Raw genomic sequence first — 27992 nt, 5'->3', positions numbered from 1 at the left:
AGAAAGCTACTGTCAATGTTGCCAGGAATACTGTCTTTCAAATTCTGAAGGTGGCGGGGGTAAAATACAGGGAGGGAAAGGCTATTTACAGTTTGCACAGAAACCAGATGGCAGTTATAAGAGTGGAGGGACACGAAAGGGAAGCAGTGGTTGGGAAGGGAGTGAGACAGGGTTGTAGCCTATCCCCGATGTTGTCCAATCTGTATATTGAGCAAGCAGTGAAGGAAACAAAAGAAAAATTCGGAGTAGGTATTAAAATCCATGGAGAAGAAATAAAAGCTTTGAGGTTCGCCGATGACATTGTAATTCTGTCGGAGACAGCAAAAGACTTGGAAGAGCAGTTGAACGGAATGGACAGTGTCATGAAAGGAGGGTATAAGATGAACATCAACAAAAGCAAAACGAGGATAATGGTATGTAGTCGAATTAAGCCGGGTGATGCTGAGGGAATTAGATTAGGAAATGAGACACTTAAAGTAGTAAAGGAATTTTGCTATTTTGGGAGCAAAATAACTGACGATGGTCGAAGTAGAGAAGATATCAAATGTAGATTGGCAATGGCAAGGAAAGCGTTTCTGAGGAAGAGAAATTTGTTAACATCGAGTATTGATTTAAGTGTCAGGATGATGTTTGTGAAAGTATTTGTATCGAGTGTAGCCATGTATGGACGTGAAACAAGGACGATAACTAGTTTGGACAAGAAGAGAATAGAAGCTTTCGAAATGTGGTGCTACAGAAGAATGCTGAAGATTAGATGGGTAGATCATATAACTAATGAGGAGGTATTGTAAAGGATTGGGGAGAAGAAAAGTTTGTGGGACAACTTAACTAGAAGAAGGGATCGGTTGGTAGGACATGTTCTGAGGCATCAAGGGATCACCAATTTAGCACTGGAGGGCAGCGTGGAGGGTAAAAATCGTAGAGGGAGACCAAGAGATGAATACACTAAGCAGAGTCAGAAGGATGTAGGTTGCAGTAGGTACTGGGAGATGAAGAAGCTTGCACAGGATAGAGTAGCATGGAGAGCTGCCTCAAACCAGTCTCAGGACTGAAGACCACAACAACAACATGTATGAAATAATATGACTACTGTTTAAAAAAATACAAATTAAGAAAAACATGCGGGGTTCGGTCCACTGATTAACCGATGACGGAGCTTGAACGCAAACCACATGACCACCGTCATATCATGTTCAGGATGGCAGCGCACGGAGACATCACTGACGCGTAAGCCGTCTCTTGCAGTTTTTTGGAATTGTCTAAGTAGTACGCCTTACTATTTACACATTACGTTGTCCTAATGAACTACTGAAAGTATACAAACTTTGAAATACACCACGTTACGAATGTCGTGGCTGCGGCGGGTCGCGGTTTAATTTCTCGTGTCTATTCGTTGTTGTCACTGTGCAGGCTGCAAATTAAAATTCACCTACCTCAGAACGGCGTCTGCCCAATGTCCAGTCACTCGGCAACGTAGGTACTTACAAGATGATGTAAAATCAGTGTCGATAAAAAGCACCACCTAATATCTACAATTACTGAGGCCGCGGAACTCTAGTTATGAAAGAAAGATGCGTAGAAATACTGTCGTGCAACTTTATCAGGCAGTAAGAAAATGGATTGGCTTCTGGAAAATAATGTCCGGAATTTCCTCACAATAATGCTCATTTTGCCCTTGATAACCAAAGAAAAGGTACTGTTCAGTCCATATTTAAACTATTGGGTATTGCTATTTCCTTCCAGTTCATGATTCATACACAAATTTCACACGCACAGCAGCCAGAAATCTGTCCAAACCCGACCCATATTAAACAACTTTTTCACAGTCAATAATTTCACCACTAATAAGAGTTATTACATTCGGTCCTTCTCGTGGATTTCTAAGAAAAAAACTGATCGACAAAAATGCTCAGCAGTTGGATACTGAAACACGCCACGCAGATTCTATGAAGGCCAATATTTCACACGCGAATATCTGTCCAACAGATTTAGTCAAAACCTCTGAAATTTCGCCAAGCAGTCCTCAACAACAACTGCTGTCGACTTAGCTCACCAATAACTCAAACACTAGGTAATTCTTCATCTTACACATTAATTTTACTGGCACTAGTAGCATGACCGTCCACGTTCAAAGCTAGCGAGCGACTTCCTTCTTCCATCCTCCCTCCCAGTATAACTATCAGGCAAGCAGCGGTAACCGTCTCAACTCTGATTGGCTCACCATATTGACTGCCAATCAGAATACTCGCTGGTGATCATACTTGGGCCATAACTGGTCTGCAGCAATCGTTATACACAGACGCATTTGCGTCAATCTGACATACAAATATTATAGTAATGTTTAATAAACGAAAACGAAAAGACAGTAATTCCGGAAATATTCTGTAGATACAGATTTTACTCCAGCTGACTTTCTGTCTGCTCTGTTACAATAGCAATCACACCTAGACATACGTCATCAGCAAAGGGGATAAATCCCCAGGATCATTTTCTCACAACAGGCTTGTGTAACTCTTCCACGTTACTTAAGACGGTATACAATGCAATACTGAAATCTGACGAATGTCGCACGTACACACTCTCATGTACTCACAGGCTCACGTAACACATAATAAAATAAATATTGATTTTTAATAGTTCTTTCTGAAGTTATTCTAGATTTCATACTACAAGAATTGTAAGGTATTTGAAATTTTTAAATTAAATTTCAATTAAACGATTCTATAGCCAGATACTTCAGGTGAGTATTTCAATTGACAACCAAAAACAAGTCATAATTGTTCCCAGGTGAATTTCCTTTCTTAAACTTTAAATATAACACTTATTAGAATATACACAAACATAACCTTGGGGTGTCATGGACCCCAATGTATTTCTTCTTATATTTATCACATTTTTGAAATTTTTGAAAATATTTTGTTTACATATTTCTCATGAACATTTAATCGTGCTGAAACAATTTTTGGTTGGAAAACTTTATCTTATCGAATTTTAGTAGCAATTTTCAAAAGATGTTACATTCTTATTTACTAAAACATATTGATTTCCAAAAAATAAATGAAATTAGAAATTTTAAAAACTGGATTGAATCTACTTATATTTTCAGAAAGTACACAAAAAGTAGAATAACTCAGTGTTTTTGAAAAAGTGAAAGCATTTAAAGATTTTCTTATAATATCACACAAAAAAGATACTTTTTACTATGAAAATTACGCAAATCCTCTTACATCACAGCCATAGGCTCTTATAAAATAGGTATAAATTGAAAACTAATTAAATCTGTTACCAGGACTTTTATTTACACACTATAAACTACATATATTTCACATAATATTGAATAAATTTCTAGATTATTAAATTCTAACAAAATTAATTAACCATTTAGTGAAAAATGTAAGAAAAATTGATTATTTGCCTTGAAGTGGTTTGTGTCCTTTTTCTACTCCGTACAATCTCTGCAAACCATTGCACGATGTTCCTCATACACATCAGATCGGTGTGATGAACAGAGGAGCCTCGTTTTCCGATCTCTTGCTCGAGGGCAGAAGGAGCAGCTTTGTTTTCTGGGTGGCTCGCCGTCTTTTGCAACTTGACGTTCTGCTGGAATCTGCACTATTCCCCGAATAGCAAGTTTGATTCCTCTCTGAATCGTAGAATTTCCAGTTGTTGAGCGAGCCATGGTTTTATCAAGTTCTTTGCCAATATCTGCAAATACTTCCTTTGGCTGAGTTTAGAATTTTTTGCATTCAAAAGGTACAAAACCATAGAGTTGACGACACATTCATCCATCATCCCGAAAAAAAGTCTTAACGGCCAACGTTTCGTTCTCTGGCTGACACTGTAACCATGGCACAATTTGTCAAAAGTATCAGTCCCTCCTTTAGTTGAGTTATAGACAAGAACTATTTCGGGTTTCTTGGTCTCCGCATCTACATTTGCATTGTGATGCGTTGTCGAGAGCAAAATAACATTTTTATTCTCTTTTGGGCTATGGGAAACTAAGGTCTTGTTATGGTCGAAAGCGAATAACGATTCAACCTTTAGGTTTAGATTGCAAAAATTTTGCAGGTATCTCAGTTATGTTAGCCCTCATTGTTCCAACCATTGTTAGTTTGTGGTCGACAAGCATTTTGTTGAACAACAGGACGGACGTGAACCAGTTGTCTGCCGTAATATTACGATTTGTCCCTTATATTGGCTCAGATAGCTTTCTCACGTAATACGTGGGTACTGGTTCACTGTTCAGTGTTTCTGCTTTTCCAATGTAAGGAATTGCGTTTAACATGTAACTGGTCTTACAATCATTCAGCATAACTACTTTCAAACCATACCTGCCTTGTTTTGATTTCATGTATACCCTGAATCCACATCGACCACGAAAGCCTAGAAGTTGTTCATCAATGGTGCAGTGCTGAAATGGTGTGCAATAAGCACGACAGTGTTCCACAAAAGTGTCCCACAAATATCGTATCGCAGCCAAACCATCATCTCTTATTCTCTCTTGCCCAGTGACTTTGTCATCAAAGCGGAAGCAAGTACTTATAAAGCGAAATCGAGGTAAGGACATAGTAGCTCTGTAAATAGAAAACCCCAACTCAGTTGACCAAAGTTCTTCTAAATTACTTTTTGAATCTTTGTGCACACCAGCCAAGTACAAAAGCCCTATGTACGCTATCATTTCGTTTTCACATGTATTCCGCTTATATGACTGCCTTACAATGTTACATACTTGCCTATTTCTTGATTAGTTCGCATGGTTATCTCTGCTAGCATCGCATCCTCAATTAGAAGCTCCCAAGCATTTTCAGGTGTTCCTACATCTTTAGCAGCTCCCTTAGGACCAGGTAAATGCGTTACCAGGTTTCTTTTTGCAACTCTTCCACGGCGTACTGGCTCTTTGATGGACCAAATATATGGCGTCTTTTTGTTCTTCCCCTGAATCAGATGTCTATTTCGTTGGTGTTCCTCATTTTCGTTGCTATCATCTTCTCCACCATCTTCTTGACTATCTTCATTTTCTATTTCACGAGGCTCACCACTATTCAGCGCATCATTAGGTTCACTAGCAACTAGCAACTAAATCCTCATCTTCAAGAACGACATCTGCATCGGAATCAGTATCATCACCAAATAGGCTTTCTCAATCTTCTTGCTCACTTGCTTCTAACAAAGCTAGAATTAAGTCTGGCCTATCACGTAAATTTTCTGCCATTTTGTTAGTACAAACTGATGAAAGTCAAACGTAAACAGAATTTACATAGGAGTGAAATATCCCTACCTTCTGTTTTCAAAGAGAAATAACTTAAAAAGGATAGGGTGGGGTCCGCTGGACCCCAGCGTTATATTTAAAGGTTAAGTGTAGTTTTTCTAACTTCAAAGTAAATTTTTCTGTCTCCGAAAATATGCCCGCTAGAAAGCTGAGATTTACACACCACCTTTCTATTAATAACAAAGTGCAGTATACAAATTTTGAAAGCGATTACACAAAAACTACTATCCTTTATTTAGATTCTTATAGGTGGTGAATGTACGCGTTCAGTAAGAGACATTGAATAGCTTTCCCACGGCAGGCACTGTTACATGCACGTGTGTCTCCTGGGTAGGCCGCTAGATGTCAGCCCCCGAAGTTATGTACAGCAAGCTATTCTTAAACACCGGTTCGCTCGGAACAACTTGCCACGCTAGTGGCCTGCCCTTGTATCTTTAAATGCAGATTAAGTGCAATGTAAAAGCCAGTCTCGTAAATGGTCAGTCTATTAGCCATAATTTCCTTGATATTATATGTGATATTTATAAGCCAGCTGACTTAGAAATATATCGCAGATGTGACTGATGCTACATGTCAAGAAATAAACCAAAACTCCTGAAAACTGACGGCAACAGGCTGCAAACGAAATAACAATTTCAATGTGAATAACATTCTTAGTACAATCGGCGAAGAACAGGTGCCCTTGCCTAAGTAAATTCTTCTCGTTTGCAGTTTTAGGCTTTCATTAAAAGTTAGTAATTGTGGAACCATACATACTGCTATGGTGTCTGTCCCGCAAGTAAATTATCGAAACGTCACAGGAACATCTTTGAAGTGAAGTCTGTGTTATTTGATACCGAAGACTGAAAGCACATGATGACGTTTTCTCGTGTTTCAGGCTTGGAGCTGACTGACATCAAGCACCGCACTGCGATCAACTGCTACGCATCCTGCAGCATGGCCGCTGGAGTGATGCTTGCTGGTCTGGTGTCCTGGGCGCTGCCCAATTGGAACTACTCCATCTCGTTTGCCGCCCTCAGTTGTTTTGCGCTGTTCTTCTTCTTCAGGTAATGCACGCAAAATAAACGATACATGAGGATGCGTAAAGTTACAATGAATATTAAAATTTTATGTTTTTGACCTAAATGAACAACGGACGACGAATATATACAGGTTGTGTTTAGTCAGCGTGTCTTGTCTACGAGCCGAGCCGAAGTTCGCCAGGAGATGAGTTTTACGAGCGAAGTGTGTAGAAAGCACGTAGCAAGATACGTGGAGCATTCGAGCGTCTCGTATCACTGTACAATCGAGTGGTCCATTGTTGCGGTTGTGACGTGGGATATTGTTCACAATTAATAATGTGCAGGGGTCGAAGATCTGTTGGTGTTCGGTATTCCCAGGCTGCTGTTGCGTACGTCATCAGCCATGTAATGAGAGTTATATAGAAGTACTAGCCACACCCCTATTCAATATACTTTGGCTGTTGAGCATTCTGTAGAATTAGAAAAGTCTGACTTACGCTCTGGTTTCAGCCCCCTCCCCCCCCCCCCCCCCCCCCACGCAGTGCAACTAAACGCCGAGGCAGCTAATTCTTACAGATAAATACAGGGTGTTTAGAAAAGGACTCCCTGATTTCAAAATTAAATATCTCGAAAACAAAGATCAAATAGAGGAATGCAGTAAACGGTATGTTTATTGTGAAAGCTGTAAGAAGTTTATACAGCAGTTTGAAATAATAGTTACAAAAGCTGCTAACAGATGGCGCTGTAATCGCCATACGTAATGCCTAGTATAAATAGTGATCCGAAGCCCAGAGCGATCAGTTCAACTATTGAAACGTGAAAGGAGATTAGCGTACCGAAGGAAGAGATTAAAACCATGTACTCCACTGAACAACGCGTTTTTCTGGTGCTAGAGTACCACAGGTTAGAAGAGAGTCCCACGGCAACAAGGCGAAGTTTTCAAGCACGATTTAATGTGCTTTAATGCACCCGATGCGAAAATCATTCGTACGCTCTTCGCAAAATTTCAACGAACATGAGGCGTAACTGATGATCTAGTGCGGCATGTTGGCCGCAAGGAAACCGCAGTTACGCCTGAAAATATCGCCACAGTTTCTGGAATTATTCAGCGAAATCCAATGTCATCCGTCCGTAGAATGGCATCTGAGACTGGTTTGAAGCGTTCCAGCACGCGGAAAATACTGAGAAAGAGCCTACACATGTTTCCATTCAAAATTCAAACGCACCAGGCCATACCCGTACGAGCTGTGCAACAAAGGGTTGCCTTTGCTAATCAGATGCTCACAAGGATTTGATGTTGACTGCATCTGGTTTACAGATGAAGCACACTTCCACCTGAATGGATACGTGAATAAGCAGAACTGGCGATTTTGTGGTTCCGAAAAGCCATATTGGTGTGAAGCGAAACCCCTGTATTCTCCTAAAGTTACTGTGTGGGCTGCAGTATGCAGCAGATGCATTATTGGCCCTTTTTTCATTCGAGAAACGGTCACTGGTGCACGTTACGTTGCAATTTTGGAACAATTTGTCGCCACACAGCAAGCGTTAGAGGATCGACCAGGTACTGAATGGTTTATGCAAGATGGAGCTCGACCACATCGGACCGAACAAGTGTTTCGCTTTCTTGAGGAATACTTCGGGAATCGAGTCCTTGCTTTGGAATATCCCAAATTTACTGGTGCAGGCATGGATTGGCCTCCATATTCGCCGGATTTGACTCCCTGTGACTTTTTTTTTGTGGGGCACAGTGAAAGACATGGTCTACCCGAAGCATCCCGCCACGCTGGACGAGCTTGAATCGGCGATCTCTGTGGCATGTGAATCCATTTCGGTTGAGACACTACGAAATGTGATGGCGAATTTCATTCTTCGTTTCCGCCACCTCTGTAGTGCCAATGGTGAACATTTTGAAAACATTGTGATGTGATTGTTTGCAAAGATTGTTTTCGTACGATTATTTCACTTATGTATGCTGATATGAGCTGTACAGCGTACAGCGCCATCTGTTAGCAGCTTTTGTAACTATTATTTCAAACTGCTGTATAAACTTCTTACAGATTTCACAATAAACATACCGTTTACTGCATTCCTCTATCGATCCTTGTTTTCGAGATATTTAATTTTGAAATCAGGGAGCCCTTTTCTGGACACCCTGTATGTGTCTAACGTAATTTATCTACACTGTCTGTGCTTGTGCAGAGGGGAGGATTGGGGGGGGGGGGGGAAGGGGGAAGGATCTGCTTATGAATATAATTAACTTGCACTTACTAAACTCATCATTTCTCCAGCCAAAGCCTGAGAGTTTTCAATGCTGTCTGTAGGCTGAGATGATGTTTGGTAATGTCTAGTACTGTGCCAGGATAGTTACGTCATCGGTGTGTATGGCTACCATCACGTGGTCGTGGAGGCTTAACACGTGGGATTCCAGTATATTTCGTCGAGGTGCTCCCCCCTGTTTACCATGCAGTATTGACTGTTTACCTCGAATCTCTGGAAACTTCTGTCAGCGAGGCATGAGTGCATGACACCTATGAAACCGAGCGGAATTCTAGCGCCGTTCAATTTGCATATGAAGCTGTTTGCCAAATACATTCGGCGGTCTAGGACAACAATGCTTCTAGTCCTTCTTTTGTCGTTGTCGTGTGTTATGCGTTCTATTACACGGAGAAATTGTGTTGTGGCGTGGTGATTCTGGAATTGGAATTCCGCTGGGCTCAGCACTTCATTGTTGATGCAGTGCCATGTGAGGCGCTCCTGAATTATTTACTCCACAACACTGCTGGAAGGGCTCAGCTGGATGATGAGTGAGTAATTTTGTGGGAGAGAGTTGTATTTTCCCGCTTTCCTGAACATCAGGACCTTGGCCACATTCCAGTGCGCAAGGAAACTGTAATGTTTGAGGACAGAATTCTTGATGTTTGTAAAATATTCTAATCATACATGAATGAGCTGGGTTATGAATGCCATCTGGACCAATTTCTTTCCTGGGATAGGTTACTTGATTATTAACAGGATACGCTTCGTTTTACGTGACTGTATGCTGGTTAGTTGTAAACATCATGTCTCTTGCAGATACATTTGGTTACATAGCCGTATATAGAGTGTGTATAATATCTCTTTGTTAGCGGTTGCTCGCCGAAAATATTTGTTATTCGAATTCAAACAGTTTCGCAATATGTACGGCGATGTATCATAAGTCACAGCTGCAAAATACTAACGCAAATTCTTTACAGACGAATGGAAAAACTGATAGAAGCCGACCTCGGGGAAGATCAGTTTGGATTCCGTAGAAATGTTGGAACACGTGGGGCAATACTGACCCTACGACTTATCTTAGAAAATAGATTAAGGAAAGGCTAACCTACGTTTCTAGCACTTGTAGACTTAGAGAAAGCTTTTGACAATGTTGATTGGAATACTCACTTTCAAATTCTGAAGGTGGAAGGGATAAATACAGGGAGCGAAAGGCTATTTACAATTTGTACAGAAAGCAGATGGCAGACTCGAGGGGTATGAAAGGGAAGCAGTGGTTGGGAAGGGAGTGAGACAGGGTTGTAGGCTATCCCCGATGTTATTCAATCTGTATATTGAGCAAGCAGTAAAGGAAACAAAAGAAAAGTTCGGAGTAGGTATTAAAATCCATAGAAAATAAATAAAAACTTTGAGGTTCGCCGATTATATTGTAATTCTGTCAGAGACAGCAAAGGACTTGGAAAAGCAGTTGAACGGAATGACAGTGTCTTGAAAAGAGGGTACAAGATGAACATCAACTAAAGCAAAACGAGGATAATGGAATTTAGTCGAATTAAGTCGGGTGATGCTGAGGGAATTAGATTAGGAAATGAGGTACTTAAAGTAGTAAAGGAGTTTTGCTATTCGGGGAGCAAAATAACTGATGATTGTCGAAGTAGAGAGGATATAAAATGTAGACTGACAATGGCAAGGAAAACGTTTCTGAAGAAGAAAAATTTGTTAACATCGAGTAATGATGTAAGTGTGAGGAAGTCGTTTCTGAAAGTATTTCTATGGAGTGTAGCCATCTATGGAAGTGAAACGTGGACGATAAGTAGTTTAGACAAGAAGACAAGAAGAATGATGAAGATTAGATGGGTGGATCACATAACTAATGAGGAGGTATTGAATAGAATTGGGGAGAAGAGGAGCTTGTGGCACAACTTGACTAGAAGAAGGGATCGGTTGGTAGGACACGTTCTGAGACATCGAGGGATCACCAATTTAGTATTGGAGGGCAGCGTGGAGGGTAAAAATCGTAGAGGGAGACCAAGAGATGAATACACTAAGCAGATTCAGAAGGATGTAGGCTGCAGTAGGTACTGGGAGATGAAGAATCTTGCACAGCATAGGGTAGCATGGAGAGTTGTATCAAACCAGTCTCAGGACTGAAGACCACAACAACAACGGCGATGTAAGAAAAAGCCTCAGAATAATGGTTTCTTTTCGGTACTACAGCGTCGACCAGTGATGTGTTTTATAATCAATCCCAGAGACGTTGTTCAATTTAAATTGATAATTTGTAATCTCGGATTCAGTCAGCACAGATACACGACCTTTCATTTCTTTAAACAAAATTTATAATATTTTAATCTTTGTCAAGCATTTTATGTTTCAGATATTTCCTTAATAAGTAGACGACAAGCCCTACCTTATGGTCTTTGGTTTTATGTATCATACTTTATGTATCTCACAAAGTAACTTAAAACACCGTTATTTCACTTTTTGCGTTTTGCTTTTGTACAAGACAAAAACCGGAAATTTGGAAAAATAAGTTTTTCACACCATTTCACTTCTTCACATTTCCAAGATAAAATATTTGTTTTCATATTTTGCAGTATTATAAACTCAGTCACACACAACGTATTGCTGTCGTGATCCATGTTGAGTCATACGACAAATAAGATTTTAGGACGAAATAAAAATGTCAACCCAACGTTGTAGTAGTTTAATTATACATCTTTTTCATATTTTCATTTTTACAATTACGTTAATAATGGTGGAAAATGGAATCTTCCAGCAGTCGCTTATCTTCGTTGAAGGTGTCACTCCGGCCCCTGTTCTTTCAATATGAAACACAAAATATTAACATTTTGTAAATATTTCACAGTTTGTAATGAGTAAAAACCATTTAATTATATTTTAAAAGAAATATTTACATTACAGATAGCAGTGTGACCGAAAACACGTCACACTACAAAGTCTATATGATTTCAAATACCGTATGTCTGATGTAGACGTGAGGTGCCTAGGCAACAAGTGCGAAGTTTTGTTTGATGGGCCAAAACTGCCCTGAAAGAGTATTCTACACCTACATCTACATCTACATACATACTCCGCAATCCTCCATACGATGCGTGGCGGAGGGTACCTCGTACCACAACTAGCATCTTCTCTCCCTGTTCCACTCCCAAACAGAACGAGGGAAAAATGACTGCCTATATGCCTCTGTACGAGCCCTAATCTCTCTTATCTTATCTTTGTGGTCTTTCCGCGAAATGTAACTTGGCGGCAGTAAAATTGTACTGCTGTCAGCCTCAAATGCTGGTTCTCTAAATTTCCTCAGCGGTTCACGAACAGAACGCCTCCTTTCCTCTAGAGACTCCCACCCGAGTTCCTGAAGCATTTCCGTAACACTCGCGTGATGATCAAACCTACCAGTAACAAATCTAGCAGCCCGCCTTTGAATTGCTTCTATGTCCTCCCTCAATCCGACCTGATAGGGATCCCAAACGCTAGAGCAGTACGCAAGAATAGGTCGTATTAGTGTTTTATAAGCGGTCTCCTTTACAGATGAACCACATCTTCCCACAATTCTACCAATGAACCGAAGACGACTATTCGCCTTCCCCACAACTGCCATTACGTGCTTGTCCCACTTCATATCGCTCTGCAATGTTACGCCCAAATATTTAATCGACGTGACTGTGTCAAGCGCTACACTACTAATGGAGTATTCAAAAATCACGGGATTCTTTTTCCTATTCATCTGCATTAATTTACATTTATCTATATTTAGAGTTACCTGCCATTCTTTACACCAATCACAAATCCTGTCCAAGTCATCTTGTATCCTCCTACAGTCACTCATCTACATCTACATCGACATCTACATCTACATCCATACTTCGCAAGCCACCTGACGGTGTGTGGCGGTGAGTACTTTGAGTACCTCTATCGGCTCTCCCTTCTATTCCAGTCTCGTATTGTTCGTGGAAAGAAAAATTGCCGGTAAGCCTCTGTGTGGGCTCTGATCTCTTTGTTTTTATCCTCATGGTCTTTTCTCGAGATACACTTAGGAGGGAGCAATATACTACTTGACTCCTCGGAGAAGTTATGTTCTCGAAAATTCAACAAAAGCCCGTAGCGAGCTACTGAGCGTCTCTCCTACAGAGTCCTCCACTGGAGTTTATCTATCTTCTCCGTAACGCTTTCGCGATTACTAAATGATCCTGTAACGAAGCGTGCTGCTCTCCGTTGGATCTTCTCTACGTCTTCTATCAACCCTATCTAGTATGGATCCCACACTGCTGAGCAGTATTCAAGCAGTGGGCGAACAAGCGTACTGTAACCTACTTCCTTTGTTTTCGTATTGCATTTCCTTAGGATTCTTCCAATGAATCTCAGTCTGGCATCTGCTTTACCGACGATCTACTTCATATGATCTTTCCATTTTAAATCACTCCTAATGCGTACTCCCAGATAATTTATGGAATTAACTGCCTCCAGTTGCTGACATGCTATATTGTAGCTAAATGACATGGGATCTTTCTTTCTGTGTATTCGCAGCACATTACACTTGTCTACATTGAGATTCAATTGCCATTCTCTGCACCATGCGTCAATACGCTGCAGACCCTCCTGCATTTCAGTACAATTTTCCATTGTTACAACCTCTCGATATACCACAGCATCATCCGCAAAAAGCCTCAGTGGACTTTCGATGTCATCCACGTGGTCATTTATGTATATTGTGAATAGCAACGGTCCTACGACACTCCCCTGCGGCACACCTGAAATCACTCTTCGGAAGACTTCTCTCCATTGAGAATGACATGCTGCGTTCTGTTATCTAGGAACTCTTTAATCCAATCACACAATTGGTCTGATAGTCCATATGCTCTTACTTTGTTCATTAAACGACTTTGGGGAACTGTATCGAACGCCTTGCGGAAGTCAAGAAACATGGCATCTGCCCGGGAACCCGTGTCTATGGCCGTCTGGGTCTCGTGGGCGAATAGCGCGAGCTGGGTTTCACTCAACGACGACTCCTTCCTGTACACCACAGCATGATCAGCAAACAGCCGCACATTGCTATCCACCTATCCAAAAGATCATTTATGTAGATAGAAAACAACAGCGAACCTACCACACTTACCTGGGGCACTCCAGATGATACCCTCACATCCGATGAATACTCACCATCGAGAACAACGTACTCGGTCCTGGCGGATTGCGGATGTGGCGTTGCTTACTGGTTCAGCGATCCATCAGATTCCAGCCACCTCGGTAGGCTGTGTCCAAACGAGCGGGTGTCTGACCCCAGTGTGTGGCCCTACGAATAAGTGTTTGTTCCACAGGCCAGTTCCAAACGGGACGTTTACCGATAAGGTTTCCAGCAGTAATGGCACGCGGCGCTATATTAAGTGCTGTTGTTTATATTGGCCCTGACAGGTGTAGATTCTGATTTCTCAAGTTTAGTCAGCTCTCTTCTGCTGTCTTTGATGGCCTTTTCTCCATCGGCTCTGTCACTCTTCTGTCAGTATGACAGACGAAATATCTATCTTAAACTGTCTGTGAGGTTCAGGTAGCGTATCGATGAGTAGCGCGATGCGTTTCTGAAATATCCCATTGGCATCCTAAAACAGGTTCAGTATCTACGATCTGTTGCTAGAATGTTATGCATTGACCCATGTGAAGATCGCGTTGAGGAGTGTCTTTGTTAATGTCCTACCCTTCATTAGACTCAGTCACAAGCAGCTGTACGATGAGGGAAGCCACCCTTTGGAGGATCTTCTTCATTGTGACGTAGGTAAAAGTTTTGCAACAGGGATTCCTTATAAGTGCTGAAGAACCAGGCAAGGACATCATCTGATTTGCTGAAGCTGCTGTAAAATTCACTTTTTTCTGAATGAACTTGTTTGGTAACTTCTTTAGGTCTCTTACTTCTTTGAACATAATCATTCAGCTCATCCTTATAGACACGAGACTGATACATATGTGTCAGCAATGATGTTGACGTAACTTCCACCCATTCCAGCATACTACTTCCCAAAGAATGTGATTTGGTATGTCTCAGAGAGACAGGCATCTGCTACAGTTTATGAAGTCCTTAAAGCGGTGCACGATGGATATACGTTAACACAATGATCACAGAATACGTCACCAAAGCATCTTCCCACAGTTACGTCTAATTTATTTTCAATTCCTACTTCAATGCTTCCACCGACGACCTTTAACGGCAATCGCTGCTAACGTTATACCTCTGCGAGGAATTTTTGATAAGTTGACCCTGAGATAAAATAATAGAAACAGAACAATCTAACTGGGATTCGTTTCCGAAACACTCCAGCAGAGTATAACCAATAGCAAACGGTGGATCAGGAACAGACGTTCTCCCAGCACAAAAGTTGTAACACTACATATTAACAGCGGTCGCTAGCCTAATTAGGGTTTCTTGTGTCAAGCAAAATGATAAAGCACAAGGCTAACCTAACCTTCGTTGACACACACACTAAAGTCTTTCGTTACATCTGTTCCTACTACAACACAGTAACCCAACCTTGCAGATAAATGTGCTACTAACAAGAAAATGACCAATGAGATAGTCAACAGTAGCATATGCCTCTCAATAACATGTACCTTAAATGAACCAGCTGTAACAGTTCATAAAACCAGTTAAATGAAACTAGTACCAATACCGAACAGGGAAAAGCTTGAAATGATTCTGAATTTAAATCAGGGGGTCTGCTAATGATCGTAATCAATAACTTCATCGCTTAGTACAGGGTCTCTATGCCTGTGCTATAACCAACTTGCATTAGAGTAGATACCATAGTAAATATTTCTTTCTTAAACTCAGTTTGAAGCAACCAAACAGAATGCAGGTCTAGCTACACTGGCTCTGAAGCAAGCCTTTGCATTGCTTCATTAACTAGCTAGCCTAGTACCCTAGGACCCTTAAACTTTCATGGTTTGAAGAACCATGCTCATTAACAAAACCACACCAGCATGTATGAGAAATGGAAAGTATTGTTATCATTAATTATTAATTTAATAAAGCATAACAAACTATAACTCTTTAAATAACAAATGCACTTTGATAAGCAGTCTTTTTACCTACTCAAAAGTATTATTGGCTTTACAAATGACAACACATCATTAAATTCAATCTGAACCACTTTCTCATAATAAATCAGGACATCTGAAATTAAATTCGCTAGTATAGGATTCCTGTCCAGGTTTGTGATTTGGGATAATCACGGGTGTACGATAGAGTTTTTAGCAACACCACAATTACTATTATAAAATCAACCAAATTTCACAAGTACCTGGTCCATTTACAGAATGTCAAATATAAACAATTTAGTGGAAGGCTGGTGGTTCTGGTGACTGGTAACCTGGCAGTGATGGAATCACAGCAATACTGTTGGCCTCGCCGTGTTACATATTTTCTTGGCGTCGAAATTATATTTTTATAGGGCCAAAAACCATGCCATGATAATGGTATTAGCAAATGCAGCATCCGAGGCCCATAAACACTGCCCTTAAGCTCTTCCGGCATCAAAACTCCAGGAATATGAGCCACAACTATCCGCTGCTGCTAGCGAGGTGTTAACCACAGCACGGCTCAACCCAGACTCCTTACCCGTCACAAAGGACAAGTTTTGCCACTTGCGCGCCAGCCACACCTTTCCCACTCTACCAGGCTACGTTCGGAGCTGCTCTGCTTCCCCACATCTTTTACATTCAACACTACGTTCCCTAACTGTGGACCAACTCATTTACAATATATTACATACCAATCATTCCAGTAGTTATTTAAATCCACAAGCATAATTTAAACAACATCGTTCAAAAGTTTCACATAACCGAAATACGTATACAAAGTCAAAGAATTTCCGTGACAGATACAACATTATACATAAGCAATACCACAAATTGACATAGAAATATCGAGACAGATATAAAATAGGTCAAAAATAGGTGTTACACTGCAGTGCAGCTGCCATGTGAGGATCCTGTTTCTCATACTATGTGCTAAACTTCAACGAAGTTTCTAATTGATTGATAAACTAGAAATGAGCATGAAGGAAACAAGCACTACTAATTTCAACTTAAAAAGGAAACATAATACTTTCAAACTACATGTACGTATGATTACACTACAAGCATAAAATCTTTTAAGCTGACTGTAAGTCGGAGCAGAGAATTCACTCGAAGATACTAGCAAAGAGAATACAGTCGCCGTTATGAGCAGTAAATCCAAGTTCGAGTTCTTTAAGAGATTTTCATTTTTCACCACATATTCATTACATTGCATGCTCTGCACTTGGTTCACTCTCAGTTACTTTCGTGCCATTGTGTTAACACTGGTGTCTTCCTCAACGATTTATTCATCTAATTTGAATGAGTTTAATTAATTTAAGAGAGAATAGCATCAGAATCTTACTACTGCGGAGTTCTGTGATGAGTGTGTAGTGTGCAGTACCCTGTAGAAACACAAAAATGCCGTATACACTCAATCCTGAGAGATGGAGTCCCTTTTTCAGGATTAAATGCACAAAATAAGAACCTAATTTTGATACACAGTGCCCTGTGGACACACAAACATTCCACATACACTCAGTCTCTAAGATGGAATCCTACTTTTCAGGATTAAATGCACAAAACAAAAAGACAAGTTTCATACTGTGTTAAGTATAAGAACGATACAACATGGGCCTCTTTAATGGTTAGTTCAAAAAGTTGAGTACTTTAATGTGTCAAACAGTTAAGGGAATTTTAACTTAGCTTAGATATATTCTTCAACACAAATTAAATTTGAGGCAGTATTTACACTTGGGAGCCACTAAACCACTATGCTGCGTAGTCAATGAAAATAACCCTGTTGCACACCGGAAAATATTTGAACTGAAAAAGTATTAAAGTTCTATTCCTTCAGCCTGTAGCATTTTCAAATGGAAGAAAAGATGACAGCAGACAAAGATGCCTACCACGCTTTTGTAGGAAACAAAGAACAGGTTCGTATTTGAAATGCACTCGAGGGAAATCAACTTACAGAGGCAACTAAGTAGCCATGATATTCTTGAGATTCATTGATAGGAGCTGCATAAACAGTAACGCTTACCAGTTTTGCGACAGAAACTCGTAGCGTCGACGCCGGGTGTGTGTGGATTATCTCTGACGAACGTCTATACCACAGTCTCATGGTATAACAGAATTCATAGCAATGCTGAACTGTACAAGTCTGACAGACAAGGTAATGGAGGTTAGAGCAAGCTGTTCGTAGCATGGCTGTACTATGTCACGCCAGTGTTCATATTAATAAAGAACTAATAAGCCACGATAAACGGACGAGAAAGGAATGGGATTAGACTGAGCAACGAATGAGAGGGAGCACATGTCTTCATCCATTTTATAACCTTGGTAGTGTGCCTCCATACCTAAAAGCACCCCAGCAGCTCTTTTACTCACACGATGTGTTGAGTGCTATTGGCAAGGGATTTCAAGTTGATTCCGTATTTCCAGATTTCCAGAAGGCTTTTGAAACAGTACCTCACATGCGGCTTGTAATGAAACTGCGTGCTTATGGAATATCGTCTCAGTTATGTGCCTGTATTCGTGATTTCCTGTCCGAGAGGTCAAAGTTAGTAATAACTGACGGAAATTCATCGAGTAAAACAGAAGTGATTTCTGGCATTCCCCGAGGTAGTGTTATAGGCCCTCTGAGTAGCCCTCTTAGGTTGTTTGCAGATGATTCTGTCGTTTATCGTCTGGTAAAGCCATCAGAAGATCAAATCACATTTCAAAACGATTTAGATCTGTATGGTGCGAAAATTACCGACTGACCTTAAATAATGAAAAGTATGAGGTCATCCACACGAGTGGTAAAATTAATCTGTTAAACTTGGGTTCCACAATAAACTAATCAAATCTAAAGGCCGTAAATTCAACTAAATACCTGAGAATTACAATTACGAACAACTTAAACTGGAAGTAACAGATGGAAAATGTCGGGTGAAGACGAACCAAAGACTACGCTTTATTGCACAACACTTAGAAGATGCAAAAGGTCCACTAAAGAGACTGCCTACACAACGCTTGTAGGCCCTGTTGTGAAGTACTGCTGCAGATAGAACTAACGGAGTATATCGAGAAAGTTCAAGGAAGATAGCACGTTTCGTATTATCGAGACATATGGGAGAGAATGTCACGGACGTAATACAGTAATTGGGATTGACATCATTAAAACATTCTCTTTGCAGCGGGGTCTTCTCACGAAATTTCAATCACCAACTTTCTCATCTGAATGCGAAAATAGTTCGTTGACGCCAACCTACAGGGGAGAAACGATCATCATAGTAAAATAAGGTAAATCAGAGCTCACACGGAAAGATATAGTTGTTCGCTTCTCCCACGCGCTATTCGAGAGTGGAATAATAGAGAATTATTGTGAAGGTGGTTCGCTGAACTCTCTGCCGGGCACGTAAGTGTGATTTAGAGAGTATACATGTAGATGTAGAACCCTGCAGATATACACGACTAGATGTTACGCCCCATTCACTTCCTGACTTGACACACAACCCAACACATGGCTGCTCGCACCACATGACTCAACAGACTCCTTTTCATATTCGGTTGCTGACAACTACTTCAATCGACTCTATGCATCTTTGATATTGTGATTCTTCAATTTCTCCAGGCGTATTTTATGACGAAATAAATCTCGGGTGAACAGCCTGGTATGAGTGTGCATAGGAAGCGCCTGACGGAGGAGCGGGAGGGAGACTGTCCTATATACCGGGCGAGTCACCTAACATTACCGCTGGATATATTTCGTAAACCACATCAAATACTGACGAACCGATTCCACAGACCGAACGTGAGGAGAGGGGCTAGTGTAATTGGTTAATACAAAGCATAAGAAAATGCACGGAAGTATGTTTTTTAACACAAACCTACGTTTTTTTTTAAATGGAACCCCGTTAGTTTTGCTAGCACATCTGAACATATAAACAAATACGTAATCAGTGCCGTTTGTTGCATTGTAAAATGTTAATTACATCCGGAGATATTTTAACCTAAAGTTGACGCTTGAGTACCACTCCTCCGCTGTTCGATCGTGTGTATCGGAGAGCACCGAATTGCGTAGGGATCCAAAGGGAACGGTGATGGACCTTAGGTACAGAAGAGACTGGAACAGCACATTACGTCCACATGCTAACACCTTTTTATTGGTCTTTTTCACTGACGCACATGTACATTACCATGAGGGGTGAGGTACACGTACACACGTGGTTTCCGTTTTCAATTACGGAGTGAAATAGAGTGTGTCCCGACATGTCAGGCCAATAGATGTTCAATGTGGTGGCCATCATTTGCTGCACACAATTGCAATCTCTGGCGTAATGAATGTCGTACACGCCGCAGTACATCTGGTGTAATGTCGCCGCAGGCTTCCACAATACGTTGTTTCATATCCTCTCGGGTTGTAGGCACATCACGGTACACATTCTCCTTTAACGTACCCCACAGAAAGAAGTCCAGAGGTGTAAGATCAGGAGAACGGGCTGGCCAATTTATGCGTCCTCCACGTCCTATGAAACGCCCGTCGAACATCCTGTCAAGGGTCAGCCTAGTGTTAATTGCGGAATGTGCAGGCGCACCATCATGCTGATACCACATACGTCGACGCGTTTCCAGTGGGACATTTTCGAGCAACGTTGGCTGATCATTCTGTAGAAACTCGATGTATGTTGCAGCTGTTTGGGCCTCTGCAATGAAGTGTTTGTTACAACACGCAACTGAACGTCGGACGTTTCAAGCGTCAACTTTAGGTTACAATATCTCCGGATGTAATTAACATTTTACAATGCAACAAACGGCACTGATTACGTATTTGTTTATATGTTCAGATGTGCTAACAAAACCAACGGGGTTCCATTTAAAAAAACGTAGGTTTGTGTTGAAAAACATACTTCCGTGCATTTTTGTATGCTTTGTATTAAACAATTACACTAGCCCTTCTCCTCACGTTCTATCTGTGGAATCGGTTCGTCAGTATTTGAAGTGGTTTACGAAATATGTCCAGCGGTAACGTTAGGTGACTGACCCTGTATACCTGGCGCCGGCCCACCGCCGGTCAGTACATCAGCGCACCTGATGATGGCAACGGGGTCGATTGCCGAAATATTGTGTCCTATGCAAACTCATACCAGGCTGTTCACCCGAGATTTATTTCGTCATCTTTCATCTTGTTCGGCAAAATTTTTCCCTAACCTACCAAAAGGCGTGCAAGAGGAACGACAGCAGCCCTGTCCAGTTTCCTGACAAAGAAAAATCCACATTGTCCATAAAATTATGTATCTATTAACATAGCTCCTGGGTTGACACGATTATTATTTCAAAAGTTGATGAAATTAATTGATAGATAAATGGCATCAAACGATTTCCTCGGCAATTAGAGAACACCGAAGGCTTGCGTAATCAGGGGATTGTCGTCTCGGGCGGGCGGAGTATTTTTCCGAACCCAGGATTAATTATTCTTGATATTTCGCAAGGCGGCGAAAATCCACAAAGACTGACCAAACCGTTGTTCTGAAATTTGTGCCACATATACTTTGCAAAAGAGGGACAATAGACCATCCGAGGCGTCTCACTTTTCTCAAAATTGTCCAGTAACTCTAGTAACCTCTGAGCTACGAGGCTGTGCTTCGCTGTTCAGAACGTAACTGCCACCTTAGTTAGGTCTACTGCGGGGTCTGCTTTCCGCTGACCTTGGTGTAGCGCCCAAGTTAACAAAAATTATTAGATTGGTGCTTACCATCTCAATCAGCTGCAGTTCTATTAGACTGGTGCATAAGCTCACATTTTTCTTTTCTTTTTTTTGCGTATCGGTAGTCTCGTTGATGTAGTTCACTGTTCCTATTTGAGTTTACATATTATGACTTTGCCATTTGGATATAGTGAGTGGTGCTCTGCACGCTAGAAAATGGAGTGCCAAGTGGAGAAATGGCAACATTTTCCACGTAGTCTGTAACCTCCCGCTCACTTATCGACCTTAATGACAGTAAAATTTAAACTACGTGTACCTAATGGAAATTTGGGAAAAGTTACCGAAGTTAATCTGTCGGTAAAGAGGGAGGAAAGGGTTACATCTAAATGAAAGGAAAAATGCAAATGAAACTGATGAAAATTAATTTTGAAAAAGTGTAAAGTTAATAAAGAAAGTAAATGTGCGGTCGTTACGTTAAAAATTAACTGGCGTTACTTAGATACTTGAGATTTGGGGAAAATTACGGTCGCCAGTCCTATGGACAACTACTATAATAACTGAAAATGAAAGATTAATGCACATATAATTAGCACTAAAAGCATGGCAACTGAAGTTTGACACGTGTTGTGTGAAAACTGAATGTTTGTCAGAAGTAATAAATTTTGCTACACTCTGACTTAATTTAGCAGAAGAATTAATAAAACTGGGAAATTGAAAGTTAATTTAGTGACTGGAATTAATAGTGATCTTTGTTTCTGAAGCACTACGAAATTCAATAAAATGAGGTTAGTCTTGGGCTACCTCAACAATCATTTCAAAAGCTACTTGAATCTACGCAATTTAGAAATAAGAGATTTAATTTTGAACTTGAATTAAATGATTCTGAACAATTAACAATAGTAAAATTTAGTATGTACCAAGCTGAGCTGCAGTCACAGGTAAGCTAAAATATGGTAACAAAACTCGCACTCTTAATTTGTGCTTGTGTAATCTAAATATTGTAGCCAGCTATGAATACCTTAACTGAACTTTGAAATTAAAGCAGTGAAATGGAATCATATTACTTTAATGCTGGCGTTTGAATTTCAATGACACTCGGGTTCATTCCGGAAAGGGAAGGGACCCTGCTTGGTAATGCAATTGGGACAATGAGCAACAAAGGTTCATGCTAAGTTGCTGTAATTTTGAGAATGGAACAATTTTAAAAGCTGAGGTCTGCCATACAGTTCTAAAACTTTACGTGCTTCCAGTCTTCCTTGTTGGTTGGTTGAAGGTTTGAAGCCGTCGATCGAGGAGGTGGCGACAGTCACTCATTGTCGGCCGTTGCTGTTGCAGAAGCTGGAAGTTGGCGCGCCTCCTTCTCGACACGGTCACCAGGCGAAACGGGCTCTTGATGTGCGCCAGCTAATGCTTCCCGTCCGCGCCACCGTGTCAGAAACTATCACAGCAAGTCGAGCGCAATTACATGCTGCCAAACCCCGAAAGCGCGGCAACTCGCGGGAGCGTCACACAACACACCTGCTCCACTGCACCACCCCAGCCAGACTCCCTCTGCTCTGTCCGCGCTCCACGCGGCAGAGTTATCACTACCAAAGATCCTAAACACTTTGGTTCTCCACACGACCTATCGATGTAGTCGTTCGATAGCATAGTTTTCCCTAGGCCAGACCCAGCATAAAAATACAAATAATATTTACAAAACAAACCAATTATACATCGACATAAATGCATATATATATACAAATAGTAAAACAATTACAATATACAAAGACAGAGAAACGTCATATCTTCAGGTAACAAAATAAGGAAAAAAATTTATAGTACAATAGATGGAAATAGGAGGATATGCATTTCTGGCATTACAAGTCTGCCTGAATTCGATAGAGGGTGACAGCAGCGGAGGCAATCAGAACCATTTGTTCCGTCAGTGGGGACAATACCACTGGATAGAGCACGGTAATGATATGGTTTTCTCGTTTTAAGCAGGATCTTTTTCACATTCACCACGTTTAGGAAGACATGCGGGGTTTGATGAAAATCGTTTAAACACATACAATACCCCACGTCGGTGTACTCGAGAACTGGCAAATGCTATGAATTGTGATCTCCTCCATTGTGCGACATTTGCAATCGGATGTATGGGTAACGAACGAATGTTTCAAGCTAAAATCACAACAATCAACGGGTGGGCCGTATGTGCATATCTGCTTGCTCGTCATTTACTGGCTCGTGAACAACAACGACCTTCCCCACCCTGTATCGTTACTGATGAGAAATGTTGTCTTTATGCTAACATGGGGAAAAGAAAGGATTGTTTGAGACCAGACAAAGCAGCAGCGGCCCTTTCGAAGACCTGCACGCATCCACAAAAGGTGAGGTTGCACAGCCGGTGGAATAGCGATGGTGTAGTGTACTACGAATTGCTTCCCCACCGCATAACCATTACTGCTCACATTTACTGTCAACAGCTGAGATGTGCTGCAGACGCAATCCAAAAACGATGACCAGGAAGACTGTACGAAGCGATGTTACTCCACGATGAGGCCTGTCCGCATTCCGCTAGACTGACAAAAACACTATACAGGAGATGGATTGAGAAGTCACTCCATGTCCACGTTATTTACGTGATCTTGCACCCTCAGATTTTCACCTGTCATCTTTCTACCGAGAAACGCTCAAGGAACTTCATTTAGCAATGAAAATTCGCTCCGGACATGGCTCAATGGGTACTTCACCTCAAAACCACGTGATTTCTACAGACGCTGAATCGAGAAGTTACCCCAGCGTTCGCAGACTGTTGTTAACTAGTGAAGGAGAACATCCTCATATTATTGGTGACTAAAATCTCTGTTATATGTATCTCTTGTGTTTATTAAACTCATGGAAAGACACTTCGAAGTTGTGCACCATTGCAGTAGATTGGGGCAGGTCGTTATTCTCACTAACAAGGGTGTTTCCTACATTTTCATCTCTGCGCACACGCTTCTTGTGCTTCGTAGCAGCTATGGAACGTACAGCACATGTTGGCGAGCTTTGATCAGTAATATTGTCAGAAGTATTTCGGTTGTTATTATCATAATGATGCTACTGTTAGCATCCCAATTGGTAGGCATGATAACGCTAAGTAAAATTTCGCTATAGGTAGTTTTTTACTGCGCCTGCCTGGGATTCAGACATCTCAGTTCTCTCGGCTACTTATCATTTTAACATAACTCTGAGTGCACTCTATCTAAACAGGGGCTGAAGGACTTACTCGTTTTAATCACTTGCTTTATTGACCTGGAGCCAGACATTTACATGCCAGGTTTGATATGATTATTTTCTAACAGGCTAACTCGGATTTCAGTGTGGTTTTTGAACATTTTATTTAAATTTTTAAGCGATCTGTATGTTTTCTGGTTAGTATAACTCCCCTGTTACCTCCTACAAATGTTCTTTTTAGCTATGAGAAACCTCTGGTAGATGAAATCGGGCCCTTTGTCGGCCACGGTCAAGGCAGAAGCAGTTTATCAGGTGAGACTACGTGTTCTAGCTGACTGGGAAACAGCTGACAGACAGCTTCAATAATTCCTCAGTCTTATCTCAATGTTCAATTATCAAAAACGTCAGCAACTACTCCAATGACCAGTAATACTTCGCCCCTTTTTTTAATGGATGAGTGAATATTTGTGCTACTGCCGAAAATGTTGGTGCAAACCTGTGGTAATAATTCGCCAAGTCCATGAAGTGAGGGTTTTTGCGGTGCGCGTCTGTCATTTAAATGTATAGCTGCTTTCCTAGCAGAATTGAAATACGTTCCATACTCATCAATGGTTTAAATAACGTTGCTGAATTTTGAATAGTTTATTGTTTTTCTCTGGTTTTGATGTACTTTGATTGTGACAGTATGCCAGTGTAGTTCAAGTGCTAAAGACAATCATGTGATTGCTTTCTTCCAAATAATAACAACTACAAACGATCTAATAATTTGTTTGGTAAAACCAACTAACTGAATGGCCGTTGCTACTAGAAGCAGAGATGCAGAAAGTGAACAACTAGAAAAAATTACATATGTGGACATAAATGTCCACAGAGCACTGCTGGGGCAGTGGATAAATAGACTTTACTGTCGTTACTTCGTTATATTAAGCACTTCAGTTGTCTGTGGGTGCTTTACACCTACCTTCGCCGTTTAAGAAAGCCTGAAAACTGTTTTTGCGTTCAGTCAGAAAGCATACTGATCATAATTTCCAGTCTGCAAGGTCACACAACTCTTCGAGCTCACCGAAAGAAAACAAGTTCCTTCTTGCAATTTACTCAGCAGGATGAGACACTATGACTACAAATAAAAGTTTTGCGTTCTAACTGATTGGTATGTTCTTTAAAACTTCACACGCACAAAATATAATAACATCACTAGTAATAATAAGAATATTCCTATCGGAAACAGCACCATTAACAGTTCAGAGGTTACTTCTAAAGGAAGTTCCAAGTCAAACGGTGGCTCTGAGCACTATGGGACTTAACATCTATGGTCATCAGTCCCAAGTCAAATGGTCTATCGTTCTGACTTCTAATCAACAAAAGTTGATTGCTCACCTTGAAAGTGGAAAATTAATCTCGCCACATGGCACACGGTTTTGTCAACATCGTTCGTGGCACACAGACTGTTACTTCCGTGAAATCTAAGCGATCCAAGACGGTGTACGTCCTCGCTAGTTCACTTCCAAATTTTACGGAAACGCATGCAAGTCTTCCTAGCTTTGAAGTCATCTGTAGCACAGGGCACGCATGCGTTTGACTGACGTGGACATGTTGATATCTCGGTGCAAAGTGTCTCTTCTCACTGCTTATCTGGCCGTAGTTATACAGGGTGTTCAACTAAATGTGTTTGCCTCTGTAAGTTACGAAGTAATAGGAGACGGAAATATTTATTGTGGTAGCTCGCCATTAGACACGTTACACTGTCTGCAGAGCTACGCACATAGTTTATTGCGTTATTATCCAAAGAGTTACAGCAAAAAGATACAATTTTTTAAATGGAACAATAGTTGTTTCTATCATGCACTGGAATCAGTAACACCAGCTGTGTATACATCAATTTAAATTACATTCCTATCACTTTTAGTTTAGGAGCTACAACCCTTCAAAGTTTCAGGGGCAGAAACCACACGCTGTACATAATACATGGCTGTGTGGTGGGTGATGGATGTTCTGGCGGTGGGAAGTTGATTTAAATGAGATATTCAAATGTGTGTCCATGTTCATGAACGCACAATGCAATGCGCCTTCTAAAGGATCTGTGGACGAGATGTAACATCGCCGGTGTCACGGAGCAACATGCGTCCTCGATGCGCCGTTTCAGATCATCTGGGGATGTGGGCTCAGTGACATAAACACGATCCTTTAGATATCCCCACAAAAAGAAATCTAATGGTGTTAAGTCGGGCGACCTTGCGGGCCATGAATGAGGGCCATGGCGGCCCAACCACCTTCCTGCAAACCTATTGTTTAGTTCTTCCACAACAGCACGCGCAGAATGGGCTGGGTGACCATCGTGCTGCATCCGCATATGGACCCTCGTGCATACACACATGTTCAAGGAGACCACTCAAACTGTCGACTATGAACGTGCGATATAACTCACCTGTCAGCCTACCTGGGAAATAGTGTTGACCGATGATTTCATCCCCAAGGATTCCACACCGTACATTAATAGACCACCTACGTTGACCGTCGACAGGTCGCACCCACCGAGGATTGTTCAAATGGTTCAAATGGCTCTGAGCACTATGGGACTTAACTGCTGAGGTCATCAGTCCCCTAGAACTTAGAACTACTTAAACCTAACTAACCTAAGGACACCACACACATCCATGCCCGAGGCAGGATTTGAACCTGCGACCGTAGCGGTCGCGCGGTTCCAGACTGTAGCGCCTAGAACCGAGGATTGTCTGCGGCCCAATACTGCACGTTCTGGCGATTCACTGCACCATAATTTATTAACGTGGACTCATCAGAGAACATAACACTTTGCAGAGACTCCAGCGTGAAATTGCGCATGACCCATTCACAGAATGTAACTCTCGCACGGAAATCGTTCCCATGCAGCTCCTGGGTCAGTGACAGGTGGTACGGGTGTAACCTGTGACTGTGTACAATGCGCCACACAGATGTGAGACTGACGCCAGCAACTGCAGCAACGGCTCGTAAGCTGACATGAGGATCGTGGTGTACTGCAGCTAAAACAAACACCTCCGTCTCCTCACTTCTTGCAGTTCTTCGTCTGTTACTGTGGCGCATTACCAAGCTGCCTGTTTCCCGAAGTCGTCGTTCAGCACGTGAGAACGTAATGGCTGCCTGAGCTCATCACCCAGGATATCTTACGACGTACGCCACGGCTGCTTCAGTGGCATCGTGTCGGCACTCGCCAAGCGTTAGCAACATGTCAACGTACCCGTTGTTCATGTGTGCCATCTTCATCCGACATCAATAACTGTGGTATATTGAGCCCCGTTTGTTTGTGTGGGTCGAACTGCCGTGTGCGGCGACAGTCGGCAGTCTAACAGCGCATCGAGGAAGCTTCTCGCCCCGTGACACCGGCGACGTTAGAACTCGGCTCCACCACATTTAGAAGGAGCATTGCGTTATGTGCAGCGTGTGTGGTATCTGCCCCTGAAACTTTGAAGGGTTGTAGCTCCCAAACTAAAAGTGATAGGAGTGTAATTTAAAT

The 27992-nt window shown here is 41.5% G+C and overlaps 1 protein-coding gene across 1 annotated transcript in view; it reads left to right on the top strand.

Annotated features, from left to right (window-relative positions):
* The window catches only part of LOC124606605 (solute carrier family 22 member 7-like), a 148801-nt gene that overhangs the window by 99885 nt on the left and 20924 nt on the right, over positions 1 to 27992 (top strand). The window contains exon 5 of the mRNA XM_047138589.1: positions 6147 to 6315. Coding sequence (XP_046994545.1) covers positions 6147 to 6315 — 169 coding nt within the window. The remainder of the gene's footprint in view (positions 1 to 6146; positions 6316 to 27992) is intronic.

Source organism: Schistocerca americana, chromosome 3 (assembly GCF_021461395.2).
Source record: "Schistocerca americana isolate TAMUIC-IGC-003095 chromosome 3, iqSchAmer2.1, whole genome shotgun sequence".
In the NCBI taxonomy this organism is placed as follows: Eukaryota; Metazoa; Arthropoda; class Insecta; order Orthoptera; family Acrididae; genus Schistocerca; species Schistocerca americana.
Note: the sequence above shows the minus strand (reverse complement) of the source record. Positions and strands in the feature narration are given on the sequence as shown.